This window comes from Oncorhynchus mykiss, chromosome 16 (assembly GCF_013265735.2).
Source record: "Oncorhynchus mykiss isolate Arlee chromosome 16, USDA_OmykA_1.1, whole genome shotgun sequence".
NCBI classification, from domain to species: Eukaryota; Metazoa; Chordata; class Actinopteri; order Salmoniformes; family Salmonidae; genus Oncorhynchus; species Oncorhynchus mykiss.
The window spans coordinates 2689198-2708573 of NC_048580.1; the positions used below are offsets into that span (position 1 = coordinate 2689198).

Sequence of the window (19376 nt, forward strand, 5' to 3'; positions counted from 1 at the left end):
TGGCCAAAACCAAGCTGTACTGGGCTGGCCTGGTTACTGATCCACTACTGAACCACACCAAGCTGTACTGGTCTGGCCTGGTTACTGATCCACTACTGAACCAAACCAAGCTGTACTGGGCTGGCCTGGTTACTGATCCACTACTGAACCAAACCAAGCTGTACTGGGCTGGCCTGGTTACTGATCCACTACTGAACCAAACCAAGCTGTACTGGGCTGGCCTGGTTACTGATCCACCACTGAACCAAACCAAGCTGTACTGGTCTGGCCTGGTTACTGATCCACTACTGAACCAAACCAAGCTGTACTGGGCTGGCCTGGTTACTGATCCACCACTGAACCAAACCAAGCTGTACTGGGCTGGCCTGGTTACGGATCCACTACTGAACCAAACCAAGCTGTACTGGGCTGGCCTGGTTACTGATCCACCACTGAACCAAACCAAGCTGTACTGGGCTGGCCTGGTTACTGATCCACTACTGAACCAAACCAAGCTGTACTGGGCTGGCCTGGTTACTGATCCACTACTGAACCAAACCAAGCTGTACTGGGCTGGCCTGGTTACTGATCCACTACTGAACCAAACCAAGCTGTCCTGGGCTGGCCTGGTTACTGATTCACTACTGAACCAAACCAAGCTGTACTGGGCTGGCCTGGTTACTGATCCACTACTGAACCAAACCAAGCTGTACTGGGCTGGCCTGGTTACTGATCCACTACTGAACCAAACCAAGCTGTACTGGGCTGGCCTGGTTACTGATCCACTACTGAACCAAACCAAGCTGTACTGGGCTGGCCTGGCCTGGTTACTGATCCACTACTGAACCAAACCAAGCTGTACTGGGCTGGCCTGGTTACTGATTCACTACTGAACCAAACCAAGCTGTACTGGGCTGGCCTGGCCTGGTTACTGATCCACTACTGAACCAAACCAAGCTGTACTGGGCTGGCCTGGTTACTGATCCACCACTGAACCAAACCAAGCTGTACTGGGCTGGCCTGGTTACTGATCCACTACTGAACCAAACCAAGCTGTACTGGGCTGGCCTGGTTACTGATCCACTACTGAACCAAACCAAGCTGTACTGGGCTGGCCTGGTTACTGATCCACTACTGAACCAAACCAAGCTGTACTGGGCTGGCCTGGTTACTGATTCACTACTGAACCAAACCAAGCTGTACTGGGCTGGCCTGGTTACTGATCCACTACTGAACCAAACCAAGCTGTACTGGGCTGGCCTGGTTACTGATCCACTACTGAACCAAACCAAGCTGTACTGGGCTGGCCTGGTTACTGATCCACTACTGAACCAAACCAAGCTGTACTGGGCTGGCCTGGCCTGGTTACTGAGCCACTACTGAACCAAACCAAGCTGTACTGGGCTGGCCTGGTTACTGATTCACTACTGAACCAAACCAAGCTGTACTTGGCTGGCCTGGTTACTGATCCACCACTGAACCAAACCAAGCTGTACTGGGCTGGCCTGGTTACTGATCCACTACTGAACCAAACCAAGCTGTACTGGGCTGGCCTGGTTACTGATCCACTACTGAACCAAACCAAGCTGTACTGGGTTGGCCTGGTTACTGATCCACTACTGAACCAAACCAAGCTGTACTGGGCTGGCCTGGTTACTGATCCACTACTGAACCAAACCAAGCTGTACTGGGCTGGCCTGGCCTGGTTACTGATCCACTACTGAACCAAACCAAGCTGTACTGGGCTGGCCTGGCCTGGTTACTGATCCACTACTGAACCAAACCAAGCTGTACTGGGCTGGCCTGGCCTGGTTACGGATCCACTACTGAACCAAACCAAGCTGTACTGGGCTGGCCTGGTTACTGATCCACTACTGAACCAAACCAAGCTGTACTGGGCTGGCCTGGTTACTGATCCACTACTGAACCAAACCAAGCTGTACTGGGCTGGCCTGGTTACTGATCCACTACTGAACCAAACCAAGCTGTACTGGGCTGGCCTGGTTACTGATCCACTACTGAATCAAACCAAGCTGTACTGGGCTGGTCTGGCCTAGTTACTGATCCACTACTGAACCAAACCAAGCTGTACTGGGCTGGCCTGGTTACTGATCCACTACTGAACCAAACCAAGCTGTACTGGGCTGGCCTGGTTACTGATCCACTACTGAACCAAACCAAGCTGTACTGGGCTGGCCTGGCCTGGTTACTGATCCACTACTGAACCAAACCAAGCTGTACTGGGCTGGCCTGGTTACTGATCCACTACTGAACCAAACCACGCTGTACTGGGCTGGCCTGGCCTGGTTACAGATCCACTACTGAACCAAACCAAGCTGTACTGGGCTGGCCTGGCCTGGTTACTGATCCACTACTGAACCAAACCAAGCTGTACTGGGCTGGCCTGGTTACTGATCCACCACTGAACCAAACCAAGCTGTACTGGGCTGGCCTGGTTACTGATCCACTACTGAACCAAACCAAGCTGTACTGGGCTGGCCTGGTTACTGATCCACTACTGAACCAAACCAAGCTGTACTGGGCTGGCCTGGTTACTGATCCACTACTGAACCAAACCACGCTGTACTGGGCTGGCCTGGTTACTGATCCACCACTGAACCAAACCAAGCTGTACTGGGCTGGCCTGGTTACGGATCCACTACTGAACCAAACCAAGCTGTACTGGGCTGGCCTGGTTACTGATCCACCACTGAACCAAACCAAGCTGTACTGGGCTGGCCTGGTTACTGATCCACTACTGAACCAAACCAAGCTGTACTGGGCTGGCCTGGTTACTGATCCACTACTGAACCAAACCAAGCTGTACTGGGCTGGCCTGGTTACTGATCCACTACTGAACCAAACCAAGCTGTACTGGGCTGGCCTGGTTACTGATCCACTACTGAACCAAACCAAGCTGTACTGGGCTGGCCTGGTTACTGATCCACTACTGAACCAAACCAAGCTGTACTGGGCTGGCCTGGTTACTGATCCACTACTGAATCAAACCAAGCTGTACTGGGCTGGTCTGGCCTAGTTACTGATCCACTACTGAACCAAACCAAGCTGTACTGGGCTGGCCTGGTTACTGATCCACTACTGAACCAAACCAAGCTGTACTGGGCTGGCCTGGTTACTGATCCACTACTGAACCAAACCAAGCTGTACTGGGCTGGCCTGGCCTGGTTACTGATCCACTACTGAACCAAACCAAGCTGTACTGGGCTGGCCTGGTTACTGATCCACTACTGAACCAAACCACGCTGTACTGGGCTGGCCTGGCCTGGTTACAGATCCACTACTGAACCAAACCAAGCTGTACTGGGCTGGCCTGGCCTGGTTACTGATCCACTACTGAACCAAACCAAGCTGTACTGGGCTGGCCTGGTTACTGATCCACCACTGAACCAAACCAAGCTGTACTGGGCTGGCCTGGTTACTGATCCACTACTGAACCAAACCAAGCTGTACTGGGCTGGCCTGGTTACTGATCCACTACTGAACCAAACCAAGCTGTACTGGGCTGGCCTGGTTACTGATCCACTACTGAACCAAACCAAGCTGTACTGGGCTGGCCTGGTTACTGATCCACCACTGAACCAAACCAAGCTGTACTGGGCTGGCCTGGTTACGGATCCACTACTGAACCAAACCAAGCTGTACTGGGCTGGCCTGGTTACTGATCCACCACTGAACCAAACCAAGCTGTACTGGGCTGGCCTGGTTACTGATCCACTACTGAACCAAACCAAGCTGTACTGGGCTGGCCTGGTTACTGATCCACTACTGAACCAAACCAAGCTGTACTGGGCTGGCCTGGTTACTGATCCACTACTGAACCAAACCAAGCTGTACTGGGCTGGCCTGGTTACTGATTCACTACTGAACCAAACCAAGCTGTACTGGGCTGGCCTGGTTACTGATCCACTACTGAACCAAACCAAGCTGTACTGGGCTGGCCTGGTTACTGATCCACTACTGAACCAAACCAAGCTGTACTGGGCTGGCCTGGTTACTGATCCACTACTGAACCAAACCAAGCTGTACTGGGCTGGCCTGGCCTGGTTACTGATCCACTACTGAACCAAACCAAGCTGTACTGGGCTGGCCTGGTTACTGATTCACTACTGAACCAAACCAAGCTGTACTGGGCTGGCCTGGCCTGGTTACTGATCCACTACTGAACCAAACCAAGCTGTACTGGGCTGGCCTGGTTACTGATCCACCACTGAACCAAACCAAGCTGTACTGGGCTGGCCTGGTTACTGATCCACTACTGAACCAAACCAAGCTGTACTGGGCTGGCCTGGTTACTGATCCACTACTGAACCAAACCAAGCTGTACTGGGCTGGCCTGGTTACTGATCCACTACTGAACCAAACCAAGCTGTACTGGGCTGGCCTGGTTACTGATTCACTACTGAACCAAACCAAGCTGTACTGGGCTGGCCTGGTTACTGATCCACTACTGAACCAAACCAAGCTGTACTGGGCTGGCCTGGTTACTGATCCACTACTGAACCAAACCAAGCTGTACTGGGCTGGCCTGGTTACTGATCCACTACTGAACCAAACCAAGCTGTACTGGGCTGGCCTGGCCTGGTTACTGATCCACTACTGAACCAAACCAAGCTGTACTGGGCTGGCCTGGTTACTGATTCACTACTGAACCAAACCAAGCTGTACTTGGCTGGCCTGGTTACTGATCCACCACTGAACCAAACCAAGCTGTACTGGGCTGGCCTGGTTACTGATCCACTACTGAACCAAACCAAGCTGTACTGGGCTGGCCTGGTTACTGATCCACTACTGAACCAAACCAAGCTGTACTGGGTTGGCCTGGTTACTGATCCACTACTGAACCAAACCAAGCTGTACTGGGCTGGCCTGGCCTGGTTACTGATCCACTACTGAACCAAACCAAGCTGTACTGGGCTGGCCTGGCCTGGTTACTGATCCACTACTGAACCAAACCAAGCTGTACTGGACTGGCCTGGCCTGGTTACGGATCCACTACTGAACCAAACCAAGCTGTACTGGGCTGGCCTGGTTACTGATCCACTACTGAACCAAACCAAGCTGTACTGGGCTGGCCTGGTTACTGATCCACTACTGAACCAAACCAAGCTGTACTGGGCTGGCCTGGTTACTGATCCACTACTGAACCAAACCAAGCTGTACTGGGCTGGCCTGGTTACTGATCCACTACTGAATCAAACCAAGCTGTACTGGGCTGGTCTGGCCTAGTTACTGATCCACTACTGAACCAAACCAAGCTGTACTGGGCTGGCCTGGTTACTGATCCACTACTGAACCAAACCAAGCTGTACTGGGCTGGCCTGGTTACTGATCCACTACTGAACCAAACCAAGCTGTACTGGGCTGGCCTGGCCTGGTTACTGATCCACTACTGAACCAAACCAAGCTGTACTGGGCTGGCCTGGTTACTGATCCACTACTGAACCAAACCACGCTGTACTGGGCTGGCCTGGTTACAGATCCACTACTGAACCAAACCAAGCTGTACTGGGCTGGCCTGGCCTGGTTACTGATCCACTACTGAACCAAACCAAGGTGTACTGGGCTGGCCTGGTTACTGATCCACCACTGAACCAAACCAAGCTGTACTGGGCTGGCCTGGTTACTGATCCACTACTGAACCAAACCAAACTGTACTGGGCTGGCCTGGTTACTGATCCACTACTGAACCAAACCAAACTGTACTGGGCTGGCCTGGTTACTGATCCACTACTGAACCAAACCAAGCTGTACTGGGCTGGTCTGGCCTGGTTACTGATCCACTACTGAACCAAACAAAGCTGTACTGGGCTGGTCTGGTTACTGATCCACTACTGAACCAAACCAAGCTGTACTGGGCTGGCCTGGTTACTGATCCACTACTGAACCAAACTGTACTGGGCTGGCCTGGTTACTGATCCACTACTGAACCAAACCAAACTGTACTGGGCTGGCCTGGTTACTGATCCACTACTGAACCAAACCAAGCTGTACTGGGCTGGCCTGGTTACTGATCCACTACTGAACCAAACCAAGCTGTACTGGGCTGGCCTGGTTACTGATCCACTACTGAACCAAACCAAGCTGTACTGGGCTGGCCTGGTTACTGATCCACTACTGAACCAAACTGTACTGGGCTGGCCTGGTTACTGATCCACTACTGAACCAAACCAAGCTGTACTGGGCTGGCCTGGTTACTGATCCACTACTGAACCAAACCAAGCTGTACTGGGCTGGCCTGGTTACTGATCCACTACTGAACCAAACCAAGCTGTACTGGGCTGGCCTGGTTACTGATCCACTACTGAACCAAACCAAGCTGTACTGGGCTGGCCTGGTTACGGATCCACTACTGAACCAAGCCAAGCTGTACTGGGCTGGCCTGGTTACGGATCCACTAATGAACCAAACCAAGCTGTAATTGTACAGGAAAGGACATATCTGGGCCAGTTTAGGCCAACACTATAGTGTGAAAAGGTTATAAACCACTATTACCTTGTTTTGGTTTCTTGTTCTTGGATCCGTTTGGTTTGGTTTCACTACCGCAGCTGAGTAGAAGGGCTAGAGGACAGGAAGCAATACACAGTATTTATATAGCTGTACTGAAACCCACATTCTTCACAATAGACTACCACAAACAGCTATCCCCACACAGTAACATATATGCCTGTTATAGCTGTTCACAGATTGACATAATGTGGGTGTTCCTCCAATCCTCTATGATGTGACAAGAATACAGTAAAGAACAGGAAGCACTGTTTATGCTCCCAATTCACCACTAACAGGAAGGCCTGTTTATGCTCCCAATTCACCACTAACAGTAAGGCCTGTTTATGCTCCCAATTCACCACTAACAGTAAGGCCTGTTTATGCTTCCAATTCACCACTAACAGGAAGGCCTGTTTATGCTCCCAATTCACCACTAACAGGAAGGCCTGTTTATGCTCCCAATTCACCACTAACAGGAAGGCCTGTTTATGCTCCCAATACACCACTAACAGGAAGGACTGTTTATGCTCCCAATAAACCACTAACAGGAAGGACTGTTTATGCTCCCAATTCACCACTAACAGGAAGGCTTGTTTATGCTCCCAATTCACCACTAACAGGAAGGACTGTTTATGCTCCCAATTCACCACTAACAGGAAGGCCTGTTTATGCTCCCAATTCACCACTAACAGGAAGGCCTGTTTATGCTCCCAATACACCAGTAACAGTAAGACCTGTTTATTCTCCCAATTCACCACTAACAGGAAGGCCTGTTTATGCTCCCAATACACCACTAACAGGATGGCCTGTTTATGCTCCCAATTCACCACTACCAGTAAGGCCTGTCTATGCTCCCAATTCACCACTAACAGTAAGGCCTGTTTATGCTCCGAATTCACCACTAACAGGAAGTCCTGTTTATGCTCCCAATTCACCACTAACAGGAAGGCCTGTTTATGCTCCGAAATCACCACTAACAGGAAGGCCTGTTCATGCTCCCAATTCACCACTAAAAGGAAGGCCTGTTTATGCTCCCAATTCACCACTAACAGGAAGGACTGTTTATGCTCCCAATAAACCACTAACAGGAAGGACTGTTTATGCTCCCAATTCACCACTAACAGGAAGGACTGTTTATGCTCCCAATTCACCACTAACAGGAAGGCCTGTTTTTGCTCCCAATTCACTACTAACAGGAAGGCCTGTTTATGCTCCCAATTCACCACTACCAGTAAGGCCTGTTTATGCTCCCAATTCACCACTAACAGGAAGGCCTGTTGATTCTCCAAATTCACCACTAACAGGAAGGCCTGTTTATGCTCCCAATTCACATCTAACAGGAAGGCCTGTTTATGCTCCCAATTCACCACTAACAGGAAGGCCTGCTTATGCTCCCAATTCACCACTAACAGGAAGGCCTGTTTATGCTCCCAATTCACCACTAACAGGAAGGCCTGTTTATGCTCCCAATTCACCACTAACAGGAAGGCCTGCTTATGCTCCCAATTCACCACTAACAGGAAGGCCTGTTTATGCTCCCAATTCACCACTAACAGGAAGGCCTGTTTATGCTCCCAATTCACCACTAACAGTAAGGCCTGTTTATGCTCCCAATTCACCACTAACAGGAAGGACTGTTTATGCTCCCAATTCACCACTAACAGGAAGGCCTGTTTATGCTCCCAATTCACCACTACCAGTAAGGCCTGTTTATGCTCCCAATTCACCACTAACAGGAAGGCCTGTTTATGCTCCCAATTCACCACTAACAGGAAGGCCTGTTTATGCTCCCAATTCACCACTAACAGGAAGGCCTGTTTATGCTCCCAATTCACCACTAACAGGATGGCCTGTTCATGCTCCCAATTCACCACTAACAGGAAGGCCTGTTTATGCTCCGAATTCACCACTAACAGGAAGTCCTGTTTATGCTCCCAATTCACCACTAACAGGAAGGCCTGTTTATGCTCCGAAATCACCACTAACAGGAAGGCCTGTTTATGCTCTCAATTCACCACTAACAGGAAGGCCTGTTTATGCTCCCAATTCACCACTAACAGGAAGGCCTGTTTATGCTCCCAATTCACCACTAACAGTAAGACCTGTTTATGCTCCCAGTTCACCACTAACAGGAAGGACTGTTTATGCTCCCAGTTCACCACTAACAGGAAGGCCTGTTTATGCTCCCAGTTCACCACTATCAGGAAGGACTGTTTATGCTCCCAGTTCACCACTAACAGGAAGGCCTGTTTATGCTCCCAGTTCACCACTAACAGGAAGGACTGTTTATGCTCCCAGTTCACCACTAACAGGAAGGCCTGTTTATGCTCCCAGTTCACCACTAACAGTAAGACCTGTTGATTCTCCAAATTCACAGCTTTTTTGACAACGTTTCCATCTGAAACGGATCTTCGTCAGGTCAAACAGACTGAACACTCACATTCCAAAATATACACATTTCACCTCACATGACCATTACTCACAAGACGCATTTTGGGGGTGGAAACAATTCATAATTAATCACAGAGGTACAGATGGAAAGTTAAAATAATACAGTAACCACATAATCAAGATCTATATGTGTTGTACAATTACAGTAACCACATAATCATGATCTACATGTGTTGTACAATTACAGTAACCACATAATCATGATCTACATGTGTTGTACAATTACAGTAACCACATAATCATGATCTATATGTGTTGTACAATTACAGTAACCACATAATCATGATCTATATGTTTTGTACATTTACAGTAACCACATAATCATGATCTACATGTGTTGTACAATTACAGTAACCACATAATCATGATCTATATGTGTTGTACAATTACAGTAACCACATAATCAAAGTCTAATATGTGTTATACAATTACAGTAACCACATAATCAAAGTCTATATGTGTTGTACAAATACAGTAACCACATAATCCAAGTCTAATATGTGTTATACAATTACAGTAACCACATAATCAAAGTCTATATGTGTTGTACAAATACAGTAACCACATAATCCAAGTCTAATATGTGTTATACAATTACAGTAACCACATAATCAAAGTCTAATATGTGTTATACAATTACAGTAACCACATAATCAAAGTCTATATGTGTTGTACAAATACAGTAACCACATAATCAAAGTGGGACATGTGTTATACAATTACAGTAACCACATAATCAAAGTCTATATGTGTTATACAAATACAGTAACCACATAATCAAAGTCTAATATGTGTTGTACAAATACAGTAACCACATAATCAAAGTCTATATGTGTTATACAATTACAGTAACCACATAATCAAAGTCTATATGTGTTATACAATTACAGTAACCACATAATCAAAGATGACGATAGATTTTACACCAATGGTATTTTGGAAACATGTTCGCTATGGTTTATGTGTGCGTGCTTGCATGTGTGTGTTTGTTATGCGTGCATCCGTGTGTGTGTGTGTGCTAACCCCTACCCAGCCAGACAGCAGTGAGGGGTGCTCTGAGCAGCATGGTGCTGGGAGGTGGAAGGCTGCTGGTCTAGTCTGTTTGATGTCCTCCTAGAGCTGTCCTCGTAACTCACTCCCCCTGAGAGAGAGAGAGAGGGAGAATGGAGAGAAAAAATGATATGTTTTTATTGTCACGTACAACACATACTGTAGGTGCTGTGAAATGTGTTGTTTTACAGGGTCAGCCATGGGAGGGAGGGAGAGAGAGAGAGAGAGAGAGAGAGGGAGAGAGGGAGAGAAAAAGAGAGAGAGGGGGGAGAGAGAGAGAGGGGGGAAGAAACAGAGGGAGAGAGACTGAGAGAGAGAGAGCGAGAGAGAGAGAGAGAGAGAGAGAGAGAGAGAGAGAGAGGGTGAGAAAGAGGGAGAGAGAGAGAGAGAGGGAGAGGGGGGGTGAGACAAAGAGGGGGGAGAGAGAGAGAGAGAGAGAGGGGGAGAGGGAAAGGGAGGGTGAGACAGAGGGGAGAGAGAGAGAGAGAGACAGAGAGAGAGAGAGCGAGAGAGAGGGGGGGTGAGACAAAGAAGGGAGAGAGAGAGGGAGAGGGGGGGTGAGACAAAGAGGGGAGAGAGAGAGCGAGAGAGAGAGAGAGAGAGAGAGAGAGAGAGAGGGAGGGAGAGAGAGGGGGGGTGAGAGGGGGGGTGAGACAAATGGGGGAGAGAGAGAGAGAGAGGGAGAGTGGGAGAGGGAGAGGGGGAGAGGGAGAGGGAAAGGGAGGGGGGGTGAGACAAAGAAGGGAGAGAGAGAGAGGGAGAGGGGGGATGAGACAAATAGGGGACAGAGAGAGAGTGAGAGAGAGAGAGAGAGAGAGAGAGAGAGAGAGAGAGAGAGAGAGAGAGAGAGAGAGAGAGAGAGAGGGAGGGAGAGGGGGGGTGAGAGGGGGGTGAGACAGAGAGAGGGGAGAGAGAGAGAAGAGAGAGAGAATCCAATAGGAGTTTTAAAAGACAAACAACAGAAAGAGATAGAAGCTGGATATAGAGAAAGAGATAGAATCTGGATATAGAGAAAGAGATAGAAGCTGGATATAGAGAAAGAGATATAATCTGGATATAGAGAAAGAGATAGAATCTGGATATAGAGAAACAGATAGAAGCTGGATATAGAGAAACAGATAGAAGCTGGATATAGAGAAACAGATACAATCTGGATATAGAGAAACAGATAGAATCTGGATATAGAGAAACAGATAGAATCTGGATATAGAGAAACAGATAGAATCTGGATATAGAGAAAGAGATAGAAGCTGGATATAGAGAAACAGATAGAAGCTGGATATAGAGAAACAAATAGAAGATGGACATAGAGAAACAAATAGAAGCTGGATATAGAGAAACAGATAGAAGCTGGATATAGAGAAACAGATAGAAGCTGGATATAGAGAAACATATAGAAGCTGGATATAGAGAAACAAATAGAAGCTGGATATAGAGAAACAAATACAATCTGGATATAGAGAAACAGATAGAATCTGGATATAGAGAAAGAGATAGAATCTGGATATAGAGAAAGAGATAGAAGCTGGATATAGAGAAACAGATAGAAGCTGGATATAGAGAAACAAATAGAAGCTGGATATAGAGAAACAGATATAATCTGGATATAGAGAAAGAGATAGAATCTGGATATAGATAAACAGATGGAAGCTGGATATAGAGAAACAGATGGAATCTGGATATAGAGAAACAAATCGAAGCTGGATATAGAGAAACAGATAGAAGATGGATATAGAGAAACAAATACAATCTGGATGTAGAGAAACAGGTCTAGAGGTCATGCGTCTCCTTTTAAACAGAATCAGGCCTTCAGACACACCAATCCTTTACGACAGGCAATAAAGCCCAATCATAAACTCATCCTACGGGAGTGTACTTCATCCCACCACTCGGTTCAATAAGGAAAAAGCAGCGTCACGTTCAGTCATGATCACAACACCCAGATACACAAATCCTTTCCTTTATGACTGCATACTTGTACACACAACAACAGAAAAACATATCCTCCACCCACTGTCATTATGATTTAGAAGGAATGTTCTCTCATAGAAAAATACACTTAAAATGTCAGAGACCTGTTTAGCAGCGATGGAAAAAGTACCCAGTTGTCATACTTGAGTCAAAGTACAGATTCCTTCATAGAAAGTGACTCAAGTGAAAGTGGAAATCGCCCAGTAAAATACTACTTGAGTAAAAGTCTAAAAGTATTTGGGTTTAAAAATACTTAAGTATCTAAAGTAAAAGCATAAATCATTTCAAATTCATTAAGCAACTCAGATGGCACCGTTTTTAAATTGTATTTATTTACAGAAAGCCAGGGTCACACGCCAACACACTCAATCATCATCTACAAACAAAACATGTGTGTTTAGTGAGTCCTCCAGATCAGAGGCAGTAGGGATGACCAGGGATGTTCTCTGTTTAGTGAGTCCTCCAGATCAGAGGCAGTAGGGATGACCAGGGATGTTCTCTGTTTAGTGAGTCCTCCAGATCAGAGGCAGTAGGGATGACCAGGGATGTTCTCTGTTTAGTGAGTCCTCCAGATCAGAGGCAGTAGGGATGACCAGGGATGTTCTCTGTTTAGTGAGTCCTCCAGATCAGAGGCAGTAGGGATGACCAGGGATGTTCTCTGCTTAGTGAGTCCTCCAGATCAGAGGCAGTAGTTATGACCAGGGATGTTCTCTGTTTTAGTGAGTCCTCCAGATCAGAGGCAGTAGGGATGACCAGGGATGTTCTCTGTTTAGTGAGTCCTCCAGATCAGAGGCAGTAGGGATGACCAGGGATGTTCTCTGTTTAGTGAGTCCTCCAGATCAGAGGCAGTAGGGATGACAAGGGATGTTCTCTGTTTAGTGAGTCCTCCAGATCAGAGGCAGTAGAGATGACCAGGGATGACCAGGGATGTTCTCTGTTTAGTGAGTCCTCCAGATCAGAGGTAGGAAGGGTTGGACCAGGGATGTTCTCTGTTTAGTGAGTCCTCCAGATCAGAGGCAGTAGGGATGACCAGGGATGTTCTCTGTTTAGTGAGTCCTCCAGATCAGAGGCAGTAGGGATGACCAGGGATGTTCTCTGTTTAGTGAGTCCTCCAGATCAGAGGCAGTAGGGATGACCAGGGATGTTCTCTGTTTAGTGAGTCCTCCAGATCAGAGGCAGTAGGGATGACCAGGGATGTTCTCTGTTTAGTGAGTCCTCCAGATCAGAGGCAGTAGGGATGACCAGGGATGTTCTCTGTTTAGTGAGTCCTCCAGATCAGAGGCAGTAGGGATGACCAGGGATGTTCTCTGTTTAGTGAGTCCTCCAGATCAGAGGCAGTAGGGATGACCAGGGATGTTTTCTGTTTAGTGAGTCCTCCAGATCAGAGGCAGTAGGGATGACCAGGGATGTTCTCTGTTTAGTGAGTCCTCCAGATCAGAGGCAGTAGGGATGACCAGGGATGTTCTCTGTTTAGTGAGTCCTCCAGATCAGAGGCAGTAGGGATGACCAGGGATGTTCTCTGTTTAGTGAGTCCTCCAGATCAGAGACAGTAGGGATGACCAGGGATGTTCTCTGTTTAGTGAGTCCTCCAGATCAGAGGCAGTAGGGATGACCAGGGATGTTCTCTGTTTAGTGAGTCCTCCAGATCAGAGGCAGTAGGGATGACCAGGGATGTTCTCTGTTTAGTGAGTCCTCCAGATCAGAGGCAGTAGGGATGACCAGGGATGTTCTCTGTTTAGTGAGCCCTCCAGATCAGAGGCAGTAGGGATGACCAGGGATGTTCTCTGTTTAGTGAGTCCTCCAGATCAGAGGCTGTAGGGATGACCAGGGATGTTCTCTGTTTAGTGAGTCCTCCAGATCAGAGGCTGTAGGGATGACCAGGGATGTTCTCTGTTTAGTGAGTCCTCCAGATCAGATCAGTAGGAATGACCAGGGATGTTCTCTGTTTAGTGAGTCCTCCAGATCAGAGGCTGTAGGGATGACCAGGGATGTTCTCTGTTTAGTGAGTCCTCCAGATCAGAGGCAGTAGGGATGACCAGGGATGTTCTCTGTTTAGTGAGTCCACCAGATCAGAGGCAGTAGGGATGACCAGGGATGTTCTCTGTTTAGTGAGTCCTCCAGATCAGAGGCAGTAGGGATGACCAGGGATGTTCTCTGTCTAGTGAGTCCTCCAGATCAGAGGCAGTAGGGATGACCAGGGATGTTCTCTGTTTAGTGAGTCCTCCAGATCAGAGGCAGTAGGGATGACCAGGGATGTTCTCTGTTTAGTGAGTCCTCCAGATCAGAGGCAGTAGGGATGACCAGGGATGTTCTCTGTTTAGTGAGTCCTCCAGATCAGAGGCTGTAGGGATGACCAGGGATGTTCTCTGTTTAGTGAGTCCACCAGATCAGAGGCAGTAGGGACGACCAGGGATGTTCTCTGTTTAGTGAGTCCTCCAGATCAGAGGCAGTAGGGATGACCAGGGATGTTCTCTGTTTAGTGAGTCCTCCAGATCAGAGGCAGTAGGGATGACCAGGGATGTTCTCTGTTTAGTGAGTCCTCCAGATCAGAGGCAGTAGGGATGACCAGGGATGTTCTCTGTTTAGTGAGTCCTCCAGATCAGAGGCAGTAGGGATGACAAGGGATGTTCTCTGTTTAGTGAGTCCTCCAGATCAGAGGCTGTAGGGATGACCAGGGATGTTCTCTGTTTAGTGAGTCCTCCAGATCAGAGGCTGTAGGGATGACCAGGGATGTTCTCTGTTTAGTGAGTCCTCCAGATCAGAGGCAGTAGAGATGACCAGGGATGTTCTCTGTTTAGTGAGTCCTCCAGACCAGAGGCAGTAGGGATGACCAGGGATGTTCTCTGTTTAGTGAGTCCTCCAGATCAGAGGCAGTAGGGATGACCAGGGATGTTCTCTGTTTAGTGAGTCCTCCAGATCAGAGGCAGTAGAGATGACCAGGGATGTTCTCTGTTTAGTGAGTCCTCCAGATCAGAGGCAGTAGAGATGACCAGGGATGTTCTCTGTTTAGTGAGTCCTCCAGATCAGAGGCAGTAGGGATGACCAGGGATGTTCTCTGTTTAGTGAGTCCTCCAGATCAGAGGCTGTAGGGATGACCAGGGATGTTCTCTGTTTAGTGAGTCCTCCAGATCAGAGGCAGTAGGGATGACCAGGGATGTTCTCTGTTTAGTGAGTCCTCCAGATCCGAGGCAGTAGGGATGACCAGGGATGTTCTCTGTTTAGTGAGTCCTCCAGATCAGAGGCAGTAGGGATGACCAGGGATGTTCTCTGTTTAGTGAGTCCTCCAGATCAGAGGCAGTAGGGATGACCAGGGATGTTCTCTGTTTAGTGAGTCCTCCAGATCAGAGGCAGTAGGGATGACCAGGGATGTTCTCTGTTTAGTGAGTCCTCCAGATCAGAGGCAGTAGGGATGACCAGGGATGTTCTCTGTTTAGTGAGTCCTCCAGATCAGAGGCAGTAGGGATGACCAGGGATGTTCTCTGTTTAGTGAGTCCTCCAGATCAGAGGCAGTAGGGATGACCAGGGATGTTCTCTGTTTAGTGAGTCCTCCAGATCAGAGGCAGTAGGGATGACCAGGGATGTTCTCTGTTTAGTGAGTCCTCCAGATCAGAGGTAGTAGGGATGACCAGGGATGTTCTCTGTTTAGTGAGTCCTCCAGATCAGAGGCAGTAGGGATGACCAGGGATGTTCTCTGTTTAGTGAGTCCTCCAGATCAGAGGCAGTAGGGATGACCAGGGATGTTCTCTGTTTAGTGAGTCCTCCAGATCAGAGGCAGTAGGGATGACCAGGGATGTTCTCTGTTTAGTGAGTCCTCCAGATCAGAGGCAGTAGGGATGACCAGGGATGTTCTCTGTTTAGTGAGTCCTCCAGATCAGAGGCAGTAGGGATGACCAGGGATGTTCTCTGTTTAGTGAGTCCTCCAGATCAGAGGCAGTAGGGATGACCAGGGATGTTCTCTGTTTTAGTGAGTCCTCCAGATCAGAGGCAGTAGGGATGACCAGGGATGTTCTCTGTTTAGTGAGTCCTCCAGATCAGAGGCAGTAGAGATGACCAGGGATGTTCTCTGTTTTAGTGAGTCCTCCAGATCAGAGGCAGTAGGGATGACCAGGGATGTTCTCTGTTTAGTGAGTCCTCCAGATCAGAGGCAGTAGGGATGACCAGGGATGTTCTCTGTTTAGTGAGTCCTCCAGATCAGAGGCAGTAGAGATGACCAGGGATGTTCTCTGTTTAGTGAGTCCTCCAGATCAGATCAGTAGGGATGACCAGGGATGTTCTCTGTTTAGTGAGTCCTCCAGATCAGAGGCAGTAGGGAGGACCAGGGATGTTCTCTGTTTAGTGAGTCCACCAGATCAGAGGCAGTAGGGATGACCAGGGATGTTCTCTGTTTAGTGAGTCCTCCAGATCAGAGGCAGTACGGATGACCAGGGATGTTCTCTGTCTAGTGAGTCCTCCAGATCACATCAGTAGGGATGACCAGGGATGTTCTCTGTTTAGTAAGTCCTCCAGATCAGAGGCAGTAGGGATGACCAGGGATGTTCTCTGTCTAGTGAGTCCTCCAGATCAGAGGCAGTAGGGATGACCAGGGATGTTCTCTGTTTAGTGAGTCCTCCAGATCAGAGGCAGTAGGGATGACCAGGGATGTTCTCTGTCTAGTGAGTCCTCCAGATCAGAGGCAGTAGGGATGACCAGGGATGTTCTCTGTTTAGTGAGTCCTCCAGATCAGAGACAGTGGGGATGACCAGGGATGTTCTCTGTTTAGTGAGTCCACCAGATCAGAGGCAGTAGGGATGACCAGGGATGTTCTCTGTTTAGTGAGTCCTCCAGATCAGAGGCAGTAGGGATGACCAGGGATGTTCTCTGTCTAGTGAGTCCTCCAGATCAGAGGTAGTAGGGATGACCAGGGATGTTCTCTGTTTAGTGAGTCCTCCAGATCAGATCAGTAGGGATGACCAGTGATGTTCTCTGTTTTAGTGAGTCCACCAGATCAGAGGCAGTAGGGATGACCAGGGATGTTCTCTGTTTAGTGAGTCCTCCAGATCAGAGACAGTAGAGATGACCAGGGATGTTCTCTGTTTAGTGAGTCCTCCAGATCAGAGGCAGTAGGGATGACCAGGGATGTTCTCTGTTTAGTGAGTCCACCAGATCAGAGGCAGTAGGGATGACCAGGGATGTTCTCTGTTTAGTGAGTCCTCCAGATCAGAGGCAGTAGAGATGACCAGGGATGTTCTCTGTTTAGTGAGTCCTCCAGATCAGAGGCAGTAGGGATGACCAGGGATGGTCTCTGTTTAATGAGTCCTCCAGATCAGAGGCAGTAGGGATGACCAGGGATGTTCTCTGTTTAGTGAGTCCTCCAGATCAGAGGCAGTAGGGATGACCAGGGATGTTCTCTGTTTAGTGAGTCCTCCAGATCAGAGGCAGTAGAGATGACCAGGGATGTTCTCTGTTTAGTGAGTCCTCCAGATCAGAGGCAGTAGGGATGACCAGGGATGTTCTCTGTTTAGTGAGTCCTCCAGATCAGAGGCAGTAGGGATGACCAGGGATGTTCTCTGTTTAGTGAGTCCTCCAGATCAGAGGCAGTAGAGATGACCAGGGATGTTCTCTGTTTAGTGAGTCCTCCAGATCAGAGGCAGTAGGGATGACCAGGGATGTTCTCTGTTTAGTGAGTCCTCCAGATCAGAGGCAGTAGGGATGACCAGGGATGTTCTCTGTTTAGTGAGTCCTCCAGATCAGAGGCAGTAGGGATGACCAGGGATGTTCTCTGTTTTAGTGAGTCCTCCAGATCAGAGGCAGTAGGGATGACCAGGGATGTTCTCTGTTTAGTGAGTCCTCCAGATCAGAGGCAGTAGGGATGACCAGGGATGTTCTCTGTTTAGTGAGTCCACCAGATCAGAGGCAGTAGGGATGACCAGGGATGTTCTCTGTTTAGTGAGTCCTCCAGATCAGAGGCAGTAGGGACGACCAGGGATGTTCTCTGTTTAGTGAGTCCTCCAGATCAGAGGCAGTAGGGATGACCAGGGATGTTCTCTGTTTAGTGAGTCCTCCAGATCAGAGGCAGTAGGGATGACCAGGGATGTTCTCTGTTTTAGTGAGTCCTCCAGATCAGAGGCAGTGGGGATGACCAGGGATGCTCTCTGTTTAGTGAGTCCTCCAGATCAGAGGCAGTAGGGATGACCAGGGATGTTCTCTGTTTAGTGAGTCCACCAGATCAGAGGCAGTAGGGATGACCAGGGATGTTCTCTGTTTAGTGAGTCCTCCAGATCAGAGGCAGTAGGGATGACCAGGGATGTTCTCTGTTTAGTGAGTCCTCCAGATCAGAGGCAGTAGGGATGACCAGGGATGTTCTCTGTTTAGTGAGTCCTCCAGATCAGAGGCAGTAGGGATGACCAGGGATGTTCTCTGTTTAGTGAGTCCTCCAGATCAGAGGCAGTAGGGATGACCAGGGATGTTCTCTGTTTAGTGAGTCCTCCAGATCAGATCAGTAGGAATGACCAGGGAAGTTCTCTGTTTAGTGAGTCCACCAGATCAGAGGCAGTAGGGATGACCAGGGATGTTCTCTGTTTAGTGAGTCCTCCAGATCAGAGGCAGTAGGGATGACCAGGGATGTTCTCTGTTTAGTGAGTCCACCAGATCAGAGGCAGTAGGGATGACCAGGGATGTTCTCTGTTTAGTGAGTCCACCAGATCAGAGGCAGTAGGGATGACCAGGGATGTTCTCTGTTTAGTGAGTCCACCAGATCAGAGGCAGTAGGGATGACCAGGGATGTTCTCTGTTTAGTGAGTCCTCCAGATCAGAGGCAGTAGGGATGACCAGGGATGTTCTCTGTTTAGTGAGTCCTCCAGATCAGAGGCAGTAGGGATGACCAGGGATGTTCTCTGTTTAGTGAGTCCTCCAGATCAGAGGCAGTAGGGAGGACCAGGGATGTTCTCTGTTTAGTGAGTCCACCAGATCAGAGGCAGTAGGGATGACCAGGGATGTTCTCTGTTTAGTGAGTCCACCAGATCAGAGGCAATAGGGAGGACCAGGGATGTTCTCTGTTTAGTGAGTCCTCCAGATCAGAGGCAGTAGGGATGACCAGGGATGTTCTCTGTTTAGTGAGTCCACCAGATCAGAGGCAGTAGGGAGGACCAGGGATGTTTTCTGTTTAGTGAGTCCTCCAGATCAGAGGCAGTAGGGAGGACCAGGGATGTTCTCTGTTTAGTGAGTCCTCCAGATCAGAGGCAGTAGGGATGACCAGGGATGTTCTCTGTTTAGTGAGTCCTCCAGATCAGAGGCAGTAGGGATGACCAGGGATGTTCTCTGTTTAGTGAGTCCACCAGATCAGAGGCAGTAGGGATGACCAGGGATGTTCTCTGTTTAGTGAGTCCACCAGATCAGAGGCAGTAGGGAGGACCAGGGATGTTCTCTGTTTAGTGAGTCCT

At 48.7% G+C, this 19376-nt stretch overlaps 1 protein-coding gene across 6 annotated transcripts in view; it reads right to left on the reverse strand.

Moving 5' to 3' along the window:
* Positions 1–19376, reverse strand: part of vit (vitrin) — a 107081-nt gene that overhangs the window by 57387 nt on the left and 30318 nt on the right. For all 6 annotated transcript variants that reach the window (XM_036945957.1, XM_036945955.1, XM_036945961.1 and 3 more), the window contains exons 2-3: positions 9967–10078; positions 6493–6558 (exon numbers count right to left, since the gene is read on the reverse strand). In XM_036945957.1, the coding sequence (XP_036801852.1) occupies positions 6493–6558; positions 9967–10003 (103 nt within the window). In that variant the 5' untranslated portion in view covers positions 10004–10078. The remainder of the gene's footprint in view (positions 1–6492; positions 6559–9966; positions 10079–19376) is intronic.